Raw genomic sequence first — 13,840 nt, forward strand, 5'->3', positions numbered from 1 at the left:
GGTCTTGGATACTGGGAGTCTGCCTACTTTTCCCCACTTCTTCCGACTCTGGGCTTGAGGACCTGTCTCCTCAGGACCCGGCGCGTTGGGGCGGAGCTCTTCACTCGGCTGCCGGGGGTCTCTGCGAAGCCAGCGCCGGGTGCGCAGCCTGCAGTGCGTCCCACGCCGAGGGGCGGGGTGTGACCCGAGAGTTGATATAAGAGGCCCCTGCGGTGGTGAGCGCACCGCCATCCGCGGAGCTTCCTTGGCGGCTCAGCCTTTCCGGCGGAGCCGCGCGCGGGACGGCTGGGGGGCTCCTCTGCACCCAGACGCCGTGGCCCCAGTCCTCCCGCACCCTCCGCTCTGGCTCGCCGCGCCTCCCGCCATGAGGCCGCTGTTCTACCGCTGCTGCAACACCACGTCGGTGGAGAAGGGAAACTCAGCGACGATGGGCGGGGTGCTCTTCGGCACGGGCCTCCTGGGCAATCTGCTAGCCCTGGGGCTGCTGGCGCGCTCGGGGCTGCGGTCGCGCCCGCGGCGCTCGCCGCGCTCGCCGCCCTCCGTCTTCTACGTGCTGGTGTGCGGCTTGACGGTCACCGACCTGCTGGGCAAGTCCCTCGTGAGCCCCTTCGTGCTGTCCGCCTACGCGCAGAACCGGAGCCTGAGGGGCCTGGTGCCCGCATCCGGCAGCTGGCTGTGCCAAACCTTCGCCTTCTTCATGTCCTTCTTCGGGCTAGCCTCGACGCTGCAGCTGCTGGCCATGGCCCTGGAGTGCTGGCTCTCCCTGGGGCATCCCTTTTTCTACCGACGGTACATAACCCCGCGCCGGGGTGCACTGGTGGCGCCTGTCGTGGGCGCCTTCTGCCTCGCTTTCTGCTCGCTGCCCTTCGCGGGCTTCGGGAAGTTCGTGCAGTACTGCCCCGGCACCTGGTGCTTCATCCAAATGGTCCACGAGGAGCGCTCGCTGTCAGTGCTGAGCTACTCAGTGCTCTACGCCAGCCTCATGCTCCTGCTGGTCCTCGCCATCGTGCTGTGCAACCTGAGCGCCATGCGCAACCTCTACGCGATGCACCTGCGGCTGCGGCGGCTCCCGCGCTCTGGCGCCAAGGAACGAGCAGAGCTGGCCGCCGGCGAGAGGGAAGAGACCCCGCAGCCCCTGGAGGAGCTGGATCACCTCCTGCTGTTAGCCCTCATGACTGTGCTCTTCACCATGTGCTCCCTGCCTTTAATTGTGAGTCGCTTGGCGCTAAGGCTGCGGGAGACTGAAGCGCGTCGGGCCGTAGTTGCCGGGAGGGAAGGGTGGGGCGCATTGGACGCTGTGCAAGAGGAGCTGCGCCCTGAGCCAGGAGGGTTTGTTGCTGCGTTCCCCGGATCAGCTTCCCTCCACAGCCCCCAGGACATAGAACCCAATTTGTTGAGCCAAAAAAGGTAAAGCCACAGAAAGGTAGGGAAAGCCGGAGCCGGATGGTGTCCCCTTAGCCCCGCAGAACCTCTCCAGTTAGCAGAACCCCCTCCTCCCTGCTTTCCTCTGGGAAGATCTCAGGGTTATTTATGCACGTCAGGACTTTGAGAAGCAGACCTTGGTTCCTCCTTGTCAATACGAGTCCTTTACCACTTCTCGATGGCTACGCGAGGTTTTATTTCGTTACACCCGCCCATGATTTTAGTGGCGTCAGAAATGGGCAAATGGCATCTGGGAGTTCTCCCCGGTGTTCGTGGAAAGGGAATAAGGGAAGGTGTGCTCCTGCCAAAGTGATTTGCACATGTGAGTGACTAAAAGCATAGGTTTAGGTATTTTTTAACTCGTGAGTAAACTTTGAGGAGTGGTGGATGCTGTTTCTGGTACTGCAGCTGCGGGGATGGTGGCGGCAGAGGCGGAGAGGCTGTTTGGATTAGCAGATGTGTAGGAACGTTTCCGCTGGTGGTGTCGTTCTGACAACCTGTCTCGACAGGTTTTGTTTCTATCTTGGCAAGCGAGGTGACATGTAAAGCCATTATCTTGGGTTTCAATCACTAATGGGGGCGGTGGTGCAGATTGAATTACTTCATCGTTTTGCAGGTAATTTCCTCTTGTGACCCTGGCCAAGACACCTAGGAGTGGCTGAGGCTTGAGAAACCTTTTTCAGCCTTGCTCCTCTCCCTCTCCAGATCCTTTGGAGTCCTGAGACTTATGTGAATAGGAAAGTTAAGTTTCTCATGGCAGTGTAGCAGTTTGGGACATTACTTTCAAGGGTGGATGAAAGTGAAATGTAGTGTGATTTTTCCCTTAAATGAAGGCCTTAATGTGTTGGGCAAAGAGCTCTCTGGGTTAGGATCAGAACTCCCCAAGATAAATAAATAAATCTCTATCTATATAAACAGAGAGATAGAGATATAGGTATAGATATTTAGAAGTGGTTTTCAAACTTTAGCACACTCAGACTATCAGCAGTGCTTTGAAAAGCAGAGCTGGCTGGGCCCCATTCTCCAGAGTTTCTGATGCAGACCTGTTTGAAGAATTCAGCAGCCTCTCCTTCACCTGCTGATGTGGGGATCACATTTTGAGAACGACACTCTAAAGCAAGACTTAGCAATCACAGCCCACAGGCCAAATACGTCCTGCCCGCTGTTTTAGTGCAGCCCTGGAGTTAAGAATAGTTTTTATAAGTAAACGTGTGCCATAAATTTGATGACAGGGCACATGAACTCTGAACCCCAATCAAATATGATTCCAAGAAAAAGACTCACTCTTCTCCTTAGTAGACATGTGTTACCATAAACTGTACTCAATTATTATCACATTTTTAATTCCATCAGTTAAAATTGTAGAAATGTGTTTTCTCTCCTGTTAGTAAGTACCTACTAAATATCCACAATTTGCCTCTTGGCTCTTAAAACCTAAAATGTTTGCTCTTCGGCCCTTTACAGAATATGTTTTCGGATCCTTGCTCTAGAATAAGAGCCTTGCTTACCTGTGCTGTGCTAAAAGCAGAAATTAACCAAATGCCTGGACATTATGTCCTGAGTTTGAATGTTTTAGTAAGAATAATGCAGAAAGCATAATACATTGGAAAGAACATTGCATTTGACGACTCTCTAAGGAGATTTGAATAACTCACAGGGGCTTGTGAGGATTGAAGGAAATAATGGATTTGAAAATGATTTTCTAAAAAACTTGTGAAGTTTCAAAGACATGCAATGCAGACAGCATTCTTCACAGGAAGTATCATTTCTAGAAAGGATAAGGGCTTTAGCATGGGTTTGAATCAGGTCTCATCACTTACTAAGTATAAAAGCACTTACTTATCCTTTCTAACCTCAGTTTCCTCATCTGTGATGCAGGTAACTATTCTTACTCTGTAAGATAGTTATGAAGATTTGAAGTGTTATGTATACACACATACATACACACTAACCAGGTGCCTGGTGGCCTCAAAAATTATTATTACTAATTATTATTACTAATTATAACTTCCATTTATTATAATTGCCTGCTAGACATAGAAAATTAATTAAGAAATATGACCTCCGAAGATAGTATAATATTTTAAGGCAGTGGTTCTCAAACTTGTTCTAGTCTAAGGACCCTCTTTTCACTCTTAAAAATTATTAAGGGCCCAAAGATGTTTTATTTATGTGGATTATATCTATTAGTATTTACAATATTAGAAATTAAAAATAAGAAAAATTTTAGATATTATTGTAAAACAAGTAACAATGTACTTATTGCTTGTGTTTTTGCATAGGTGAAAGAGAAGTTTGAGATTTCAAAATTATTTAATGAATGATAATAAAGTGTAGTAATGTTAGCAGGTAACATGGGAAAAAGCATGTTAAGAGCACAGAAGCACTGAGAACAATCTCTGAAAGTGCACATATGTATGTATTACCTTAGAAAGGTCTAGAAAATGCAAGCGTACACAGCACATATTCCATTAGCCATGAGAGTGATGATATCATTCATTACACATCAGGGAGCTTCAATGAAACTCACTGTACACTTATGAGAGGATGAAAGTGAAAAAAGACAAGTAACATCTTTTTATGAAAATAGTTTTGACCACATAGACACACAGAAAGAGTATTAAAGATGCCCATTCTTTGAAAATCACTTTTCTAAGGAAAGGATTTAGTGATTGGAAAAAATAAGGCTGTATGTGAAGGTGGGTAAACTTAAAAAAAAACAATCTTGCTCATCACATAAATATTGTATTTCATTAAGCTGGTGAAAAGTTTGTTGGAATATGATTTTTTAATTAAGTTTGTTATAATGCTGGATTAGAGCAAGATGTTTAGATTGAATTCTCAAATTTCCAATTTGATACGGTAAAAAGAAAGTATAGAGAATATGGGAGGAGCTTTAGTGGCAGTTCGCAGCACGTTCTTTAATGTATACGAAGTATTTTCATCAAAATTATTTTTACCTTAGAAAACCACAATGTTTTGGAGGTTGGTCGGGAAGCAGGGATGGCTGAAAGAGGGTTTTCACGAATAGATTCAACATAGTAGTTGAGAGGTTTAGAAGCCAGGTAAAGGTATGCCCAAGCTTGTGTAATCGCGTATATCAGAATCCATGGAGTCAGAGAAGTGGTTAGAGGACCTCCTGCATGCATTGAGATAACTCTTGTGTGTGTGTGTGTGTGTGTGTGTGTGTGTGTGTGTGTGTTTCATTTTGTTGAGCAGAAAGAATGGGTGGGATGCTCCATCCATAGGAGGCTGTTAAAATTGTGTAAGGGATGGTAGCAAGAGACTGGCCCAGGGAAAAGGGTCAGAAGTGGATTTAAAGAGCTAGAGCAGAGGGTGAGGTCTAGGGTGTGGTGATGGATGAACTGAATGGGAGAGGGCGTTGGAATCAATGTTGCTGTCCTAAACAGGGATGTCCAGCCACGCTGTCACTAGAGAACAGGCAACAGCAACATTTTTTTGTGGACCCCTAATTTCAACAGAGGGCGCTCTTCTCACACCAGTTCTCTTTGTGTAATGGTCTGCATGCGTTGAACAAGCCAGTTGTATATTCTGAGGGTATTCCGTATTCAAGCTCTCTGTTAGAGGAGCAGTTTATAAAGTATATTCTAGGGAATACCATTGATCATCAGAGGATTTTTCGAAAGTCTAGATTGTGTTCAAACGGATACCTTGTGAGAATTAATAGAATATGTACTTTGATCACTGTCACAAGGGAATAAATCTGTCATATTTTTAGTAAACTCAAAAAATAAATAAAATTAAAAGGCCGTTTGTAGAATATTACATTTCTAATACAAATCAGGTGACTTGAAAGTACAAATAACCTAATAATATGCAATAGAATTGATATGGATAAACAGTGTACAGAAATAAAATTTGTCTTAATTTTATAAACATCATTCAGTTACCCAGATCCCAACTAATCAAGCATTCTCAAATAGTAAGAATTATATCTTGCTGCACTCCACTTTGAGGAGAAAGGAGCAGATATAAAGATTAAAGTCATAAAAAGTGTTTGCTTTTTCAGTCAACTCAAGTGTGTAGCCTGTTGTCATCCATTTATTCATTCATCTCATATCTGGAACCTACAACATTCCAGGCACTGTAATTCATTGTGGGGATGTAAAATGAGAAAAACATCACATCTGCCCACAGAGCTATAATACTGGGGGTGAGAGGGAGTGACTAGGGCCAGAAAGGAGTTAGAAAAGGAAAGGATTGACTCCTAATTGATAAAATAATAATAATAATAGCTAATTATTGAATTATTCTTAATGCAAGGACCTGTTCTCAAGGTTGTACTCATACTATCTCATGCAAGTTTCATAACAATCCTGAAAGATAGGTGCAATTATCCCCATTGTATAGATGAGGAAACAGAGTAACTTGCCTGAAGTAACACAGCCAGTGAGGCTATTCTATCTAACCTGGATGGTCAGACTCTAAAGCTGATGAGCTTAACCACCACCTTAACCATCACCAGAGGCTTCCTGATGGGGGTAATGTTTTAGGTCAGCCTGGAAAGAAACTAGGATTTGGGCATGTAATCAATTTCCACATCTGTAAAATGGAGATAATGAACATACTTACTTCACAGGACTTTCGTAAGAATGAAACAAACTTTTAAAAGTAAAACATTTAGAACGGTGCCTGAGAATATGAAGCTCTGTGTGGCCATTAGCCATTATTATTACTCTTAGTGTTATTAAGCAGTGGTGATGGGAGAGGGCTTCCAGATAAACTCCGTCTTCCTAAGTGCACTAGATGGGAGTATCTGAGCCTACAGAAAAGAGAATAAAGAGGTAAGGAAACAGTTATGAGAACATACATCTTCTCATATCCCTGATTGCGTTGAATGGATCTGGTCTGTGTACTTATTCATATCCCCTCCCATTAACGTTGAGTTTGCATATTTTCTGGACCATTAGAGTCCATTTTGTCCCATTAGAATCTTAATGAGCATGGGTGATGTAAGAGCACTGAGAAAAAGTGGCTGGCCTCCAACTGAGTGGGAGACAGTTGTAGTGCTGGTCTAGACAGCAGTGTCGGCTGAATGGCAGGAAAGGGATGAAGCAGTTTGCAGGGCTCCCAAGAGGCCAGAGAGCTCAAGGAAGAGCAAGACAATACAGGAGTGGCTGGGCACAGGTAAGTAGGCTTATTGCTCTGTGTATGTTTCTTTTTTCTTCCTGGTCTGAAAAGAGGGTGACAACCACAGAATGATAAGCATCTCTGCTAAAAATGAGTAATTTACACAAGCTGTCTTCTGTCTTTCCACTGGAATATGTCCTGTCTCTTCACGTTGATTAAACGTTTCTGTTTCAGATGGACTCACAGACATAGAAAACAAACTTATGGCTATCAAAGGAGAAATCAGGGGCAGGGATAAATAAGGGATTTGGGATTAACAGATACACACTGCTATATATAAAATAGATAGACAAGGACCTGCTGTATAGCACAGGGAACTGTATATCTTGTAATAACCTATATTGGAAAAGAATCTGAAAAAAAAATACATTTATACGTATATACATATACATGCTGTACACCTAAAACATTGCAAATCAGCTATACTTCAACTAAAAAAAATTCAGAGAAAGAAGAAACAAGTTTCTGTTTCATTGGTGTCTCCACACATGTGACGTTTCACGAGTGTGACTTATTTCTGGGCTAAGTAAGAATCGAGGACAGGAAGGAGGCAGAGGAAAAAGGGAAGAGAATCAGTATCTATGGGAGTGAGGTGACTCTGTAAACGACTCTGTAGACTAGATTTGTCCCACTTCAGCTCTTCCTCTACACCGCCAGGCAGGGAGCGGGCAACTCTAGCCCTGCCATACTCACCACAGGTGGACCAGCTCCAGGGACTTAACCAGGGGCTCCCAGGAGGACCTGGCTTCCACTGAGCCTTCCAGGTCGGCCCTGCACCTCCCTGGCTTCTCACTTGCACCCATCCACTGTGGTGGCCTTAGCTGCTTATAAATTTACCCAAATGAATACTCCAAGCCAAGCTGCCATACTCTTACGGAAAAGTAATGTTTCCTAAGTGAAGTAAGTGCATTTGTTGCGGCCGTCGACCTTCCGCTATCCTAATTGAATGTTTTTCTTTAAAACAGTATCGTGCTTACTATGGAGTGTTTACAGCTGTTCAGGAGAAAAATGTAAGTGTTGAAGAAATTGAAGACCTCCGAGCCTTACGCTTTCTCTCTGTGATCTCCATTGTGGACCCTTGGATTTTCATCATTTTCAGAACATCGGTATTTCGGATGTTTTTTCACAAGATTTTCATAAGGCCTCTTATGTATAGAAACTGGCACAGCAATTCTTGCGGAACTAGCATGGAATCCAGCCTGTGACAGTGTGTTAACCTCTCTGGTAAACTCAGGAATATATCACATTTTCTGGCAAAGAACCATGATCAAAAAAATCTTACAAGTTATATCCTTAAAAGCTATGTCCCATAACAAAACATCTAAATGTATTTTCAAAACTATTCGATCGATCTTAATAATGTGTTGTCACTCTTTATTCAAGAACCAGTTCAGTGGGGTTTTTCATTTTGAGTATAATAGCAACTACAATTTCATATATTGTAAACAATGTTAAAAGTCTTAAAGCAATGATAGTAATTATTCCATTGTTTGTACTTGGTGTCCCTAATTTTTTAAGGCGGTCTTGAGACCTCTGGGTCTTTATTTAAATTCAGTAGAAACAACATCGTTTACAATTATGTGATAGGTGTTCTTAAATTTTCTTACCCTCTTTATTTCTAGTGGAACCTGATTTGTTTATTTTGCATCACAATTGCCCCTGTTTAATTCTTTCCTTTGCCAACTGATACAAGTATAGCCTGAATTATAGATGCTTCTCTGAAAAGGGTGATAGAAAATATAACTAGGTGAGGCGTTTGGAGGGTCCTTCCCCCAGCCACCCTCTGGGAAAACGCTCACCACCTTGTGTGAAGAGGCGAAGCTGTAAATAAGTAAACGAAAGGCAAGATGTGACTATGGTCTACACCCTGGAGAAGAAAAAATTCTTTTTACCCTCTGAAGTCCAGTTTCTTGTGTGTTGAGGTAGGGGTGTCAGTAGGCATGAAAATTTGGAGTGGGCTACAAAATGTTGTTTCAGTTTTTGGAACCTCCATTTTGTAGGTTTATCAAAATAGTGGATTCTTTGGTGGGGAGGGATTTATGGTCTTTGGAAGACAGGGATGTATGACTTCCCAGAGAGTGTGTTTACTAAGCATGGCTGTGACACAGCCGGGCATTCAGCACAGGGACAAGCTCACTCGGGACTCAGTCAGCCTCAGCTGAGAGCAGTGACAATGACCTTAACTTCTACATGTTAAAGCCATATTCTGCCCTTGGTGGAGACAGTAAGACCTTATTGAGGTTCCTGAGAGATACGCTTTCAATCTGGAGCAGAATATGGCTCAGATGGAGCACCACCAAGCACTTTAATTGTACATAATGTTTACAAAGGTTGGCAACACTATGACCAAAAGGGAAAAGTGGGGAAAATACAGCTGCAGCCGTTAAACTAAGCAAGAGACTGTAGACCCAGCCTGCAGGGAAGAACTTTCACCTTGGGTAAAAGATGAAAGTTTTTTCATGGGGGCGTCAGAGGGGTTTCAGCATCTGTGGTGTACCTGACACACTCAGACTCTGAGCTGGACATCTGAATAGCCTGAAACCCCCATTCAGCCATCCCTTCCAAAGATCAGAGTATTTGCCTTATTTTCAGCATAGCAGCAGCCCCATTTTTTCACCTCTGGTTTATCTCAGAGGTGGTATTGACCTGGAAATACATGTGTAATTTTTGTGTGTAGCAAAACTGTGAAATGGCCAAATTAGGAATACAGGAATTATAATCTGAGAGTATGATGTGATGAAAAATGCACTTGTTTTCAAGTTTAACTCTCGTTTGTATATTTAATTTGTAAGTACCTTTATGTGTTTCATTGTCAGAGGAAGTGCATCTGTTTCATGCTCTCCTTTTGGAAGGTGTGTTATGATCATTATCAAGATCATTTGAAAAGTTCCCAGATACATCAATAAACATAACTTTATGATATTTTGCAAAGAAAATTACTTTTCTTCAAATGAAATAAAAGGGTTTAGTTTTTTTATTTTGTTTTGTTTTGTTGTTTTGAGTAAAGGGCTACCAGCAGTCTTTCATTCTCTAGCAGTTTAATAGTGAGGATTTTTATAGGCTGTTCTATTAGCATATGTATTCCTTTAAACAAGTTTGCACAGGTTTATCCAAGGAGTTAGTGGTGCTTTCTGTTTAACACAGAATGTAGATATAACATCTGGATGAAATCCACGTTAAGTTAAAAGTCAACTCTTCAATGATCTTCATTGATTTACTCATTAGATCATTAAACATTAAATAAGTTTTAATTGACACATACCTTGGGTCAGGCAATTAGTTAGGTGCGGAGGAAAAAAATACATAAGACTTGGGCTTCCCTGGTGGCGCAGTGGTTGAGAGTCTCCCTGCCGATGCAGGGGACACGGGGTCGTGCCCCGGTCCGGGAGGATCCCACATGCCGCGGAGCGGCTGGGCCCGTGAGCCATGGCCGCTGAGCCTGCGCGTCCGGAGCCTGTGCTCCGCAACGGGAGAGGCCCCAACAGTGAGAGGTCCGCATACCGCAAAAAAACAACAAACATAAGACTTAGTTCTGGTGCATGATTTGCTCATTGTCCAGTCGGGTGACGAGCACGTAAACAATTACAGTAGGGTATGGAAATCCCAGTGATAAATGTGCACACACAGTCCCCTTACAGAAGAGGAAACCTGAGCTAGGCGTGTTGTGTAGGGTTATCAGAACTTCACAGTGAGAAGATGCTTAAGTGAAATATTGAAGATGAGTAGGAATTTTGATTCCAGTTGAAAACTAAAGAAAGGACTAAAATAGTCTACATAAGAGGAAATACATGTGGTTAATAAATGTAGAAAAAATTCCTGTCTAATCAAAGAAATGCTAAATTAAAATCAAATTATCAAGGACCACACACAAAAATAGTTATGACTGTCAATAACAGAAAGGCTGTTAGTAGATAAAAGGAACACTTATGCTCCCCTGGTGAGTTTGTAAATTTGTCCACCTTTTCTTGATAGCAACCTGACAGTGCATATCAGGAGCCTACAAGTGTTCTTTTCTACCATTCCAGTGACTCCACTCCAGAATTCTCTTCCAGAGGGGCTGTCACAGTTATGTGCCAAACTCTTCTTTGTAGCATTATTTATAATAGCAAAAAGATGAAAATGAAATCATCTACCTGACCGAAACGGGTTAAACAAACTCTTCAGGTATAATATAGATACACACACAAACATATATGAAAATTATGTAGCCATTAAAAAAAGACGTTTTCAAATAATTTATAAAAATTGAGAAGAAAGCTTACAGTGTAATACAAGGTGATAAAAAGCATGATACAATGTATTTTAAGGTATGATCCATAATTAAATATGCATATAAAATACCTTGAAAAAATAAACCAAAGAATCAAAGTGTGAACCACAGTTATCTTTTTTATGGACACTTTTTCCCACAATTCTTCATATTTTCCAAGTTTTAAAATAATACATCAAAATTTCTTTTATGCGAAATTCTTTTTTAAAAAGAATGAATAGAAATGGACTGAGAAGACAAGGGGGAAAGGCACGAAGGGAAATGTTTCACGTCTAAAGGACCAGTATGTGCAAAGCCATGCAGGAATAAAGGAGTGTGGCATGTCCAGGCTTAGTTAGTAGCTTCATTTGGTAGAAGCTTGGGAATTATGAGCAGAGGTGGCAGGAAAAGAAGCTGAAAAGAGAGGCAAGTTTCCCACCATCAGGGGTGTTTGGTGCAGGGGTGGAGGTTTGGAGCTCTCGTGAGGCCCATATACACGCTGGAGACTTTGAAGCCAGGGTGCAGTCAGAATGGAGTTTGAGGAAGGTCGTGCTGGTGGTATGGACTGTGGATGGTCAGGTGGGAGGCCTCGTGGTTGTGCAGTCCGTGCACTAGACCAGGGTGCTGGTTAAGGAAGAGAGTGGGACTCACTTGCCTGGCTGCTTGCCTGGAAGTGGAGTTCATCGGCTCAGAAGGAAGGGCCCCCTTTGATGATCTTTCTACTGGGAGGAGGCACAAAAATGCCAAATATGCAGGCCCAGGAGTGCCCTGCTGCCAGGGAGGGAAAGAGGTGAGAGGGAGCTGAATTCAAGCAGTGCCAGGGAGAGGTAAGTTGCACAGCTTTTTAGTAGGTAGAGCTGATGGCGAGGATTCCAACTTATGACTCAGTTGTGCCTTTATTCTTCTTTCAATATACTCAGGAACAAGTGAGGGAAGGGAAAAATTCTGAAAAAAGTCTCTTTTTCTTTTTTTCCTGACATTCCCAGTATACCTGGACAGAAGATTGCAGTTATGACTCTAATGAAGTTTCTGGGTCATCTATGGATTTTAATTATATACTACTCAGCCACGTTATTAAAGGGCCAATGATTAGGACTGTTAATTTAGTTCCAGAAGTCTATCAAAGGCTGACTGGGCTAGGTACTCCTGAAGCTTTAGGGGAGAGAAGGGATCCCACAAATAAAACCACTAGGATGATGGATCCGCTGCTCCACCAAAAAAGAAAAAGAAAAAAGAAAATACCAGACAAAAGACCAAAAAATATGCAAAAGACTCCATTCATCATGTTTCTCTGAACTCTGATTCTCAGATCTTTTCAGTTGCAGGTAATCACTGACACCTAACTCCCCAAAGCATTTTATCTGTAATGTTCTCAAGGCAGTTAACAATATTTCCATACAGGCAGCCACCATGGATCATTGTTTCACATGCTCATAGTACTAATGGCAGTGAGGAACCTTTGGCCCATGTTGGGAAAGATGCTCCCCCAGACATGCTGCTGCTTCATCCTCATCCAGATGCTTATTGGGCCTAAGCCTGACAGCTGTTCTGTTGTGAAAGAAAGCCAACTAAAGGGCATTCATCACAGAATAACATTACCAGAGATTATGTCTAAAGGTGAGCTTTCATTAGGGGACTAATTATATAATTTTAGCTCGATATAGAATAGAAAAGAAATCTCCATTAAAATATGTAAAGTTATTTTTAAACTCTTGTAATTTGACCTTTTTATAAATTTTTGGAAACATATTTTATGTGTCATCTTCTTTTCCAGGCTTCAAAATATTTGAGGACTAGATATTCACCTATTTCTTTTTGTCTTTTCCCATAATGGCATGAACTGTGGAAGGGCAAAAATAGATTATAAATATATATTGATGAAAAGGTTCTCTCTCCCATGATTTCCCCAAAACATAAGTATACTCGATAAGAGGCTGCTATAACTTGGTCAGAGATTCTGCTGTATCTGAGAGGAATGTTCTTACTTCAGCATATAAGGACATTTTTCTTAGGTTACCCAAAGGCGAAAATAATAAAATGCAGGAGAAAATATTTTTGCTCCATATTTTTCCTACTGTTATAGACATTGTGGAAATTAACATGTTTCAGTTTTATCCAGGACTAGAAATTCATAATTAACAAAATTAACAGTATGAAAAGTTTACTAGGCATTTAAAAATTGTAAAGACAACTTTGTCTTACTGGCAAAAAGAGTTTGGCGACTTCTCTTGTAATTCCTCTCAGGAGTGAGGCTGGGATTGCCGGTCTAGGTATTCCCAGTATGGCCTTCAGGTAGAGGAAAGCCGAGCCTACAGATGAGGAGTGGTATGTAATTAGGGCTTGCTTTCCCTGCCTCTCCACAACTGCCTAACTTGTTGAAACAAATCAGCAGGTCTCACCTGATACCAGAAGGGTAAAAATTTCAATCTGCCAGACAATTAAAAAAAAAAAAAACTGCATGTACTCAGGAGTCAGTCCAGTCTTAAAATATTTGCAATGAATCCATCCATGCTCTGGTTACAGAGTAAATGATATCAAATACAAAGAGAAGAAGAAATAAACTTGGTTGTTTTTTTGTTTTTTACTTTTTGCTACTTAAATCCTGACACCAGTGAGAATAAGGCTCCGGACGCTCAGGCTCAGCGGCCATGGCTCACGGGCCCAGCCACTCTGCGGCATGTGGGATGTGGGATCTTCCCGGACCGGGGCACGAACCCGTGTCCCCTGCATCGGCAGGCGGACTCTCAACCTCTGCGCCACCAGGGAAGCCCTGACATCCATTTCTTATTGGTACAAATAGGATATGGAAACAGTAAGTGCCACACAGCACAATTCATTGTGAATTGGGAAGACTTCTTTAATTCTCCCATATTTAAAAATCACTCAGAGTTCGCAATTATGTTAAAAAGACAAAGTGCAATGATTTACTCGTTATGATTGACACATCCAAAATAAAATGACCTCCCCCCCAAACTAAAATGGGACCAAAGAGCTATCCTTCAAGTGGAAACAAATAGT

The 13,840-nt window shown here is 42.5% G+C and overlaps 1 protein-coding gene across 1 annotated transcript; it reads left to right on the forward strand.

Annotated features, from left to right (window-relative positions):
• The first annotated feature begins 332 nt into the window (after positions 1–332).
• PTGDR (prostaglandin D2 receptor) lies at positions 333–9,759 on the forward strand. Its single transcript, XM_024734732.1, has 2 exons — positions 333–1,210; positions 7,539–9,759. The coding sequence occupies exons 1-2, from the start codon at positions 365–367 to the stop codon at positions 7,776–7,778; spliced, it is 1,086 nt and encodes a 361-aa protein (XP_024590500.1). The 5' UTR covers positions 333–364; the 3' UTR covers positions 7,779–9,759.
• The last annotated feature ends 4,081 nt before the right edge of the window (positions 9,760–13,840 follow it).

The sequence above is a fragment of the Neophocaena asiaeorientalis genome, unplaced genomic scaffold (genome assembly GCF_003031525.2).
Source record: "Neophocaena asiaeorientalis asiaeorientalis breed wild unplaced genomic scaffold, Neophocaena_asiaeorientalis_V1.1 scaffold547, whole genome shotgun sequence".
In the NCBI taxonomy this organism is placed as follows: Eukaryota; Metazoa; Chordata; class Mammalia; order Artiodactyla; family Phocoenidae; genus Neophocaena; species Neophocaena asiaeorientalis.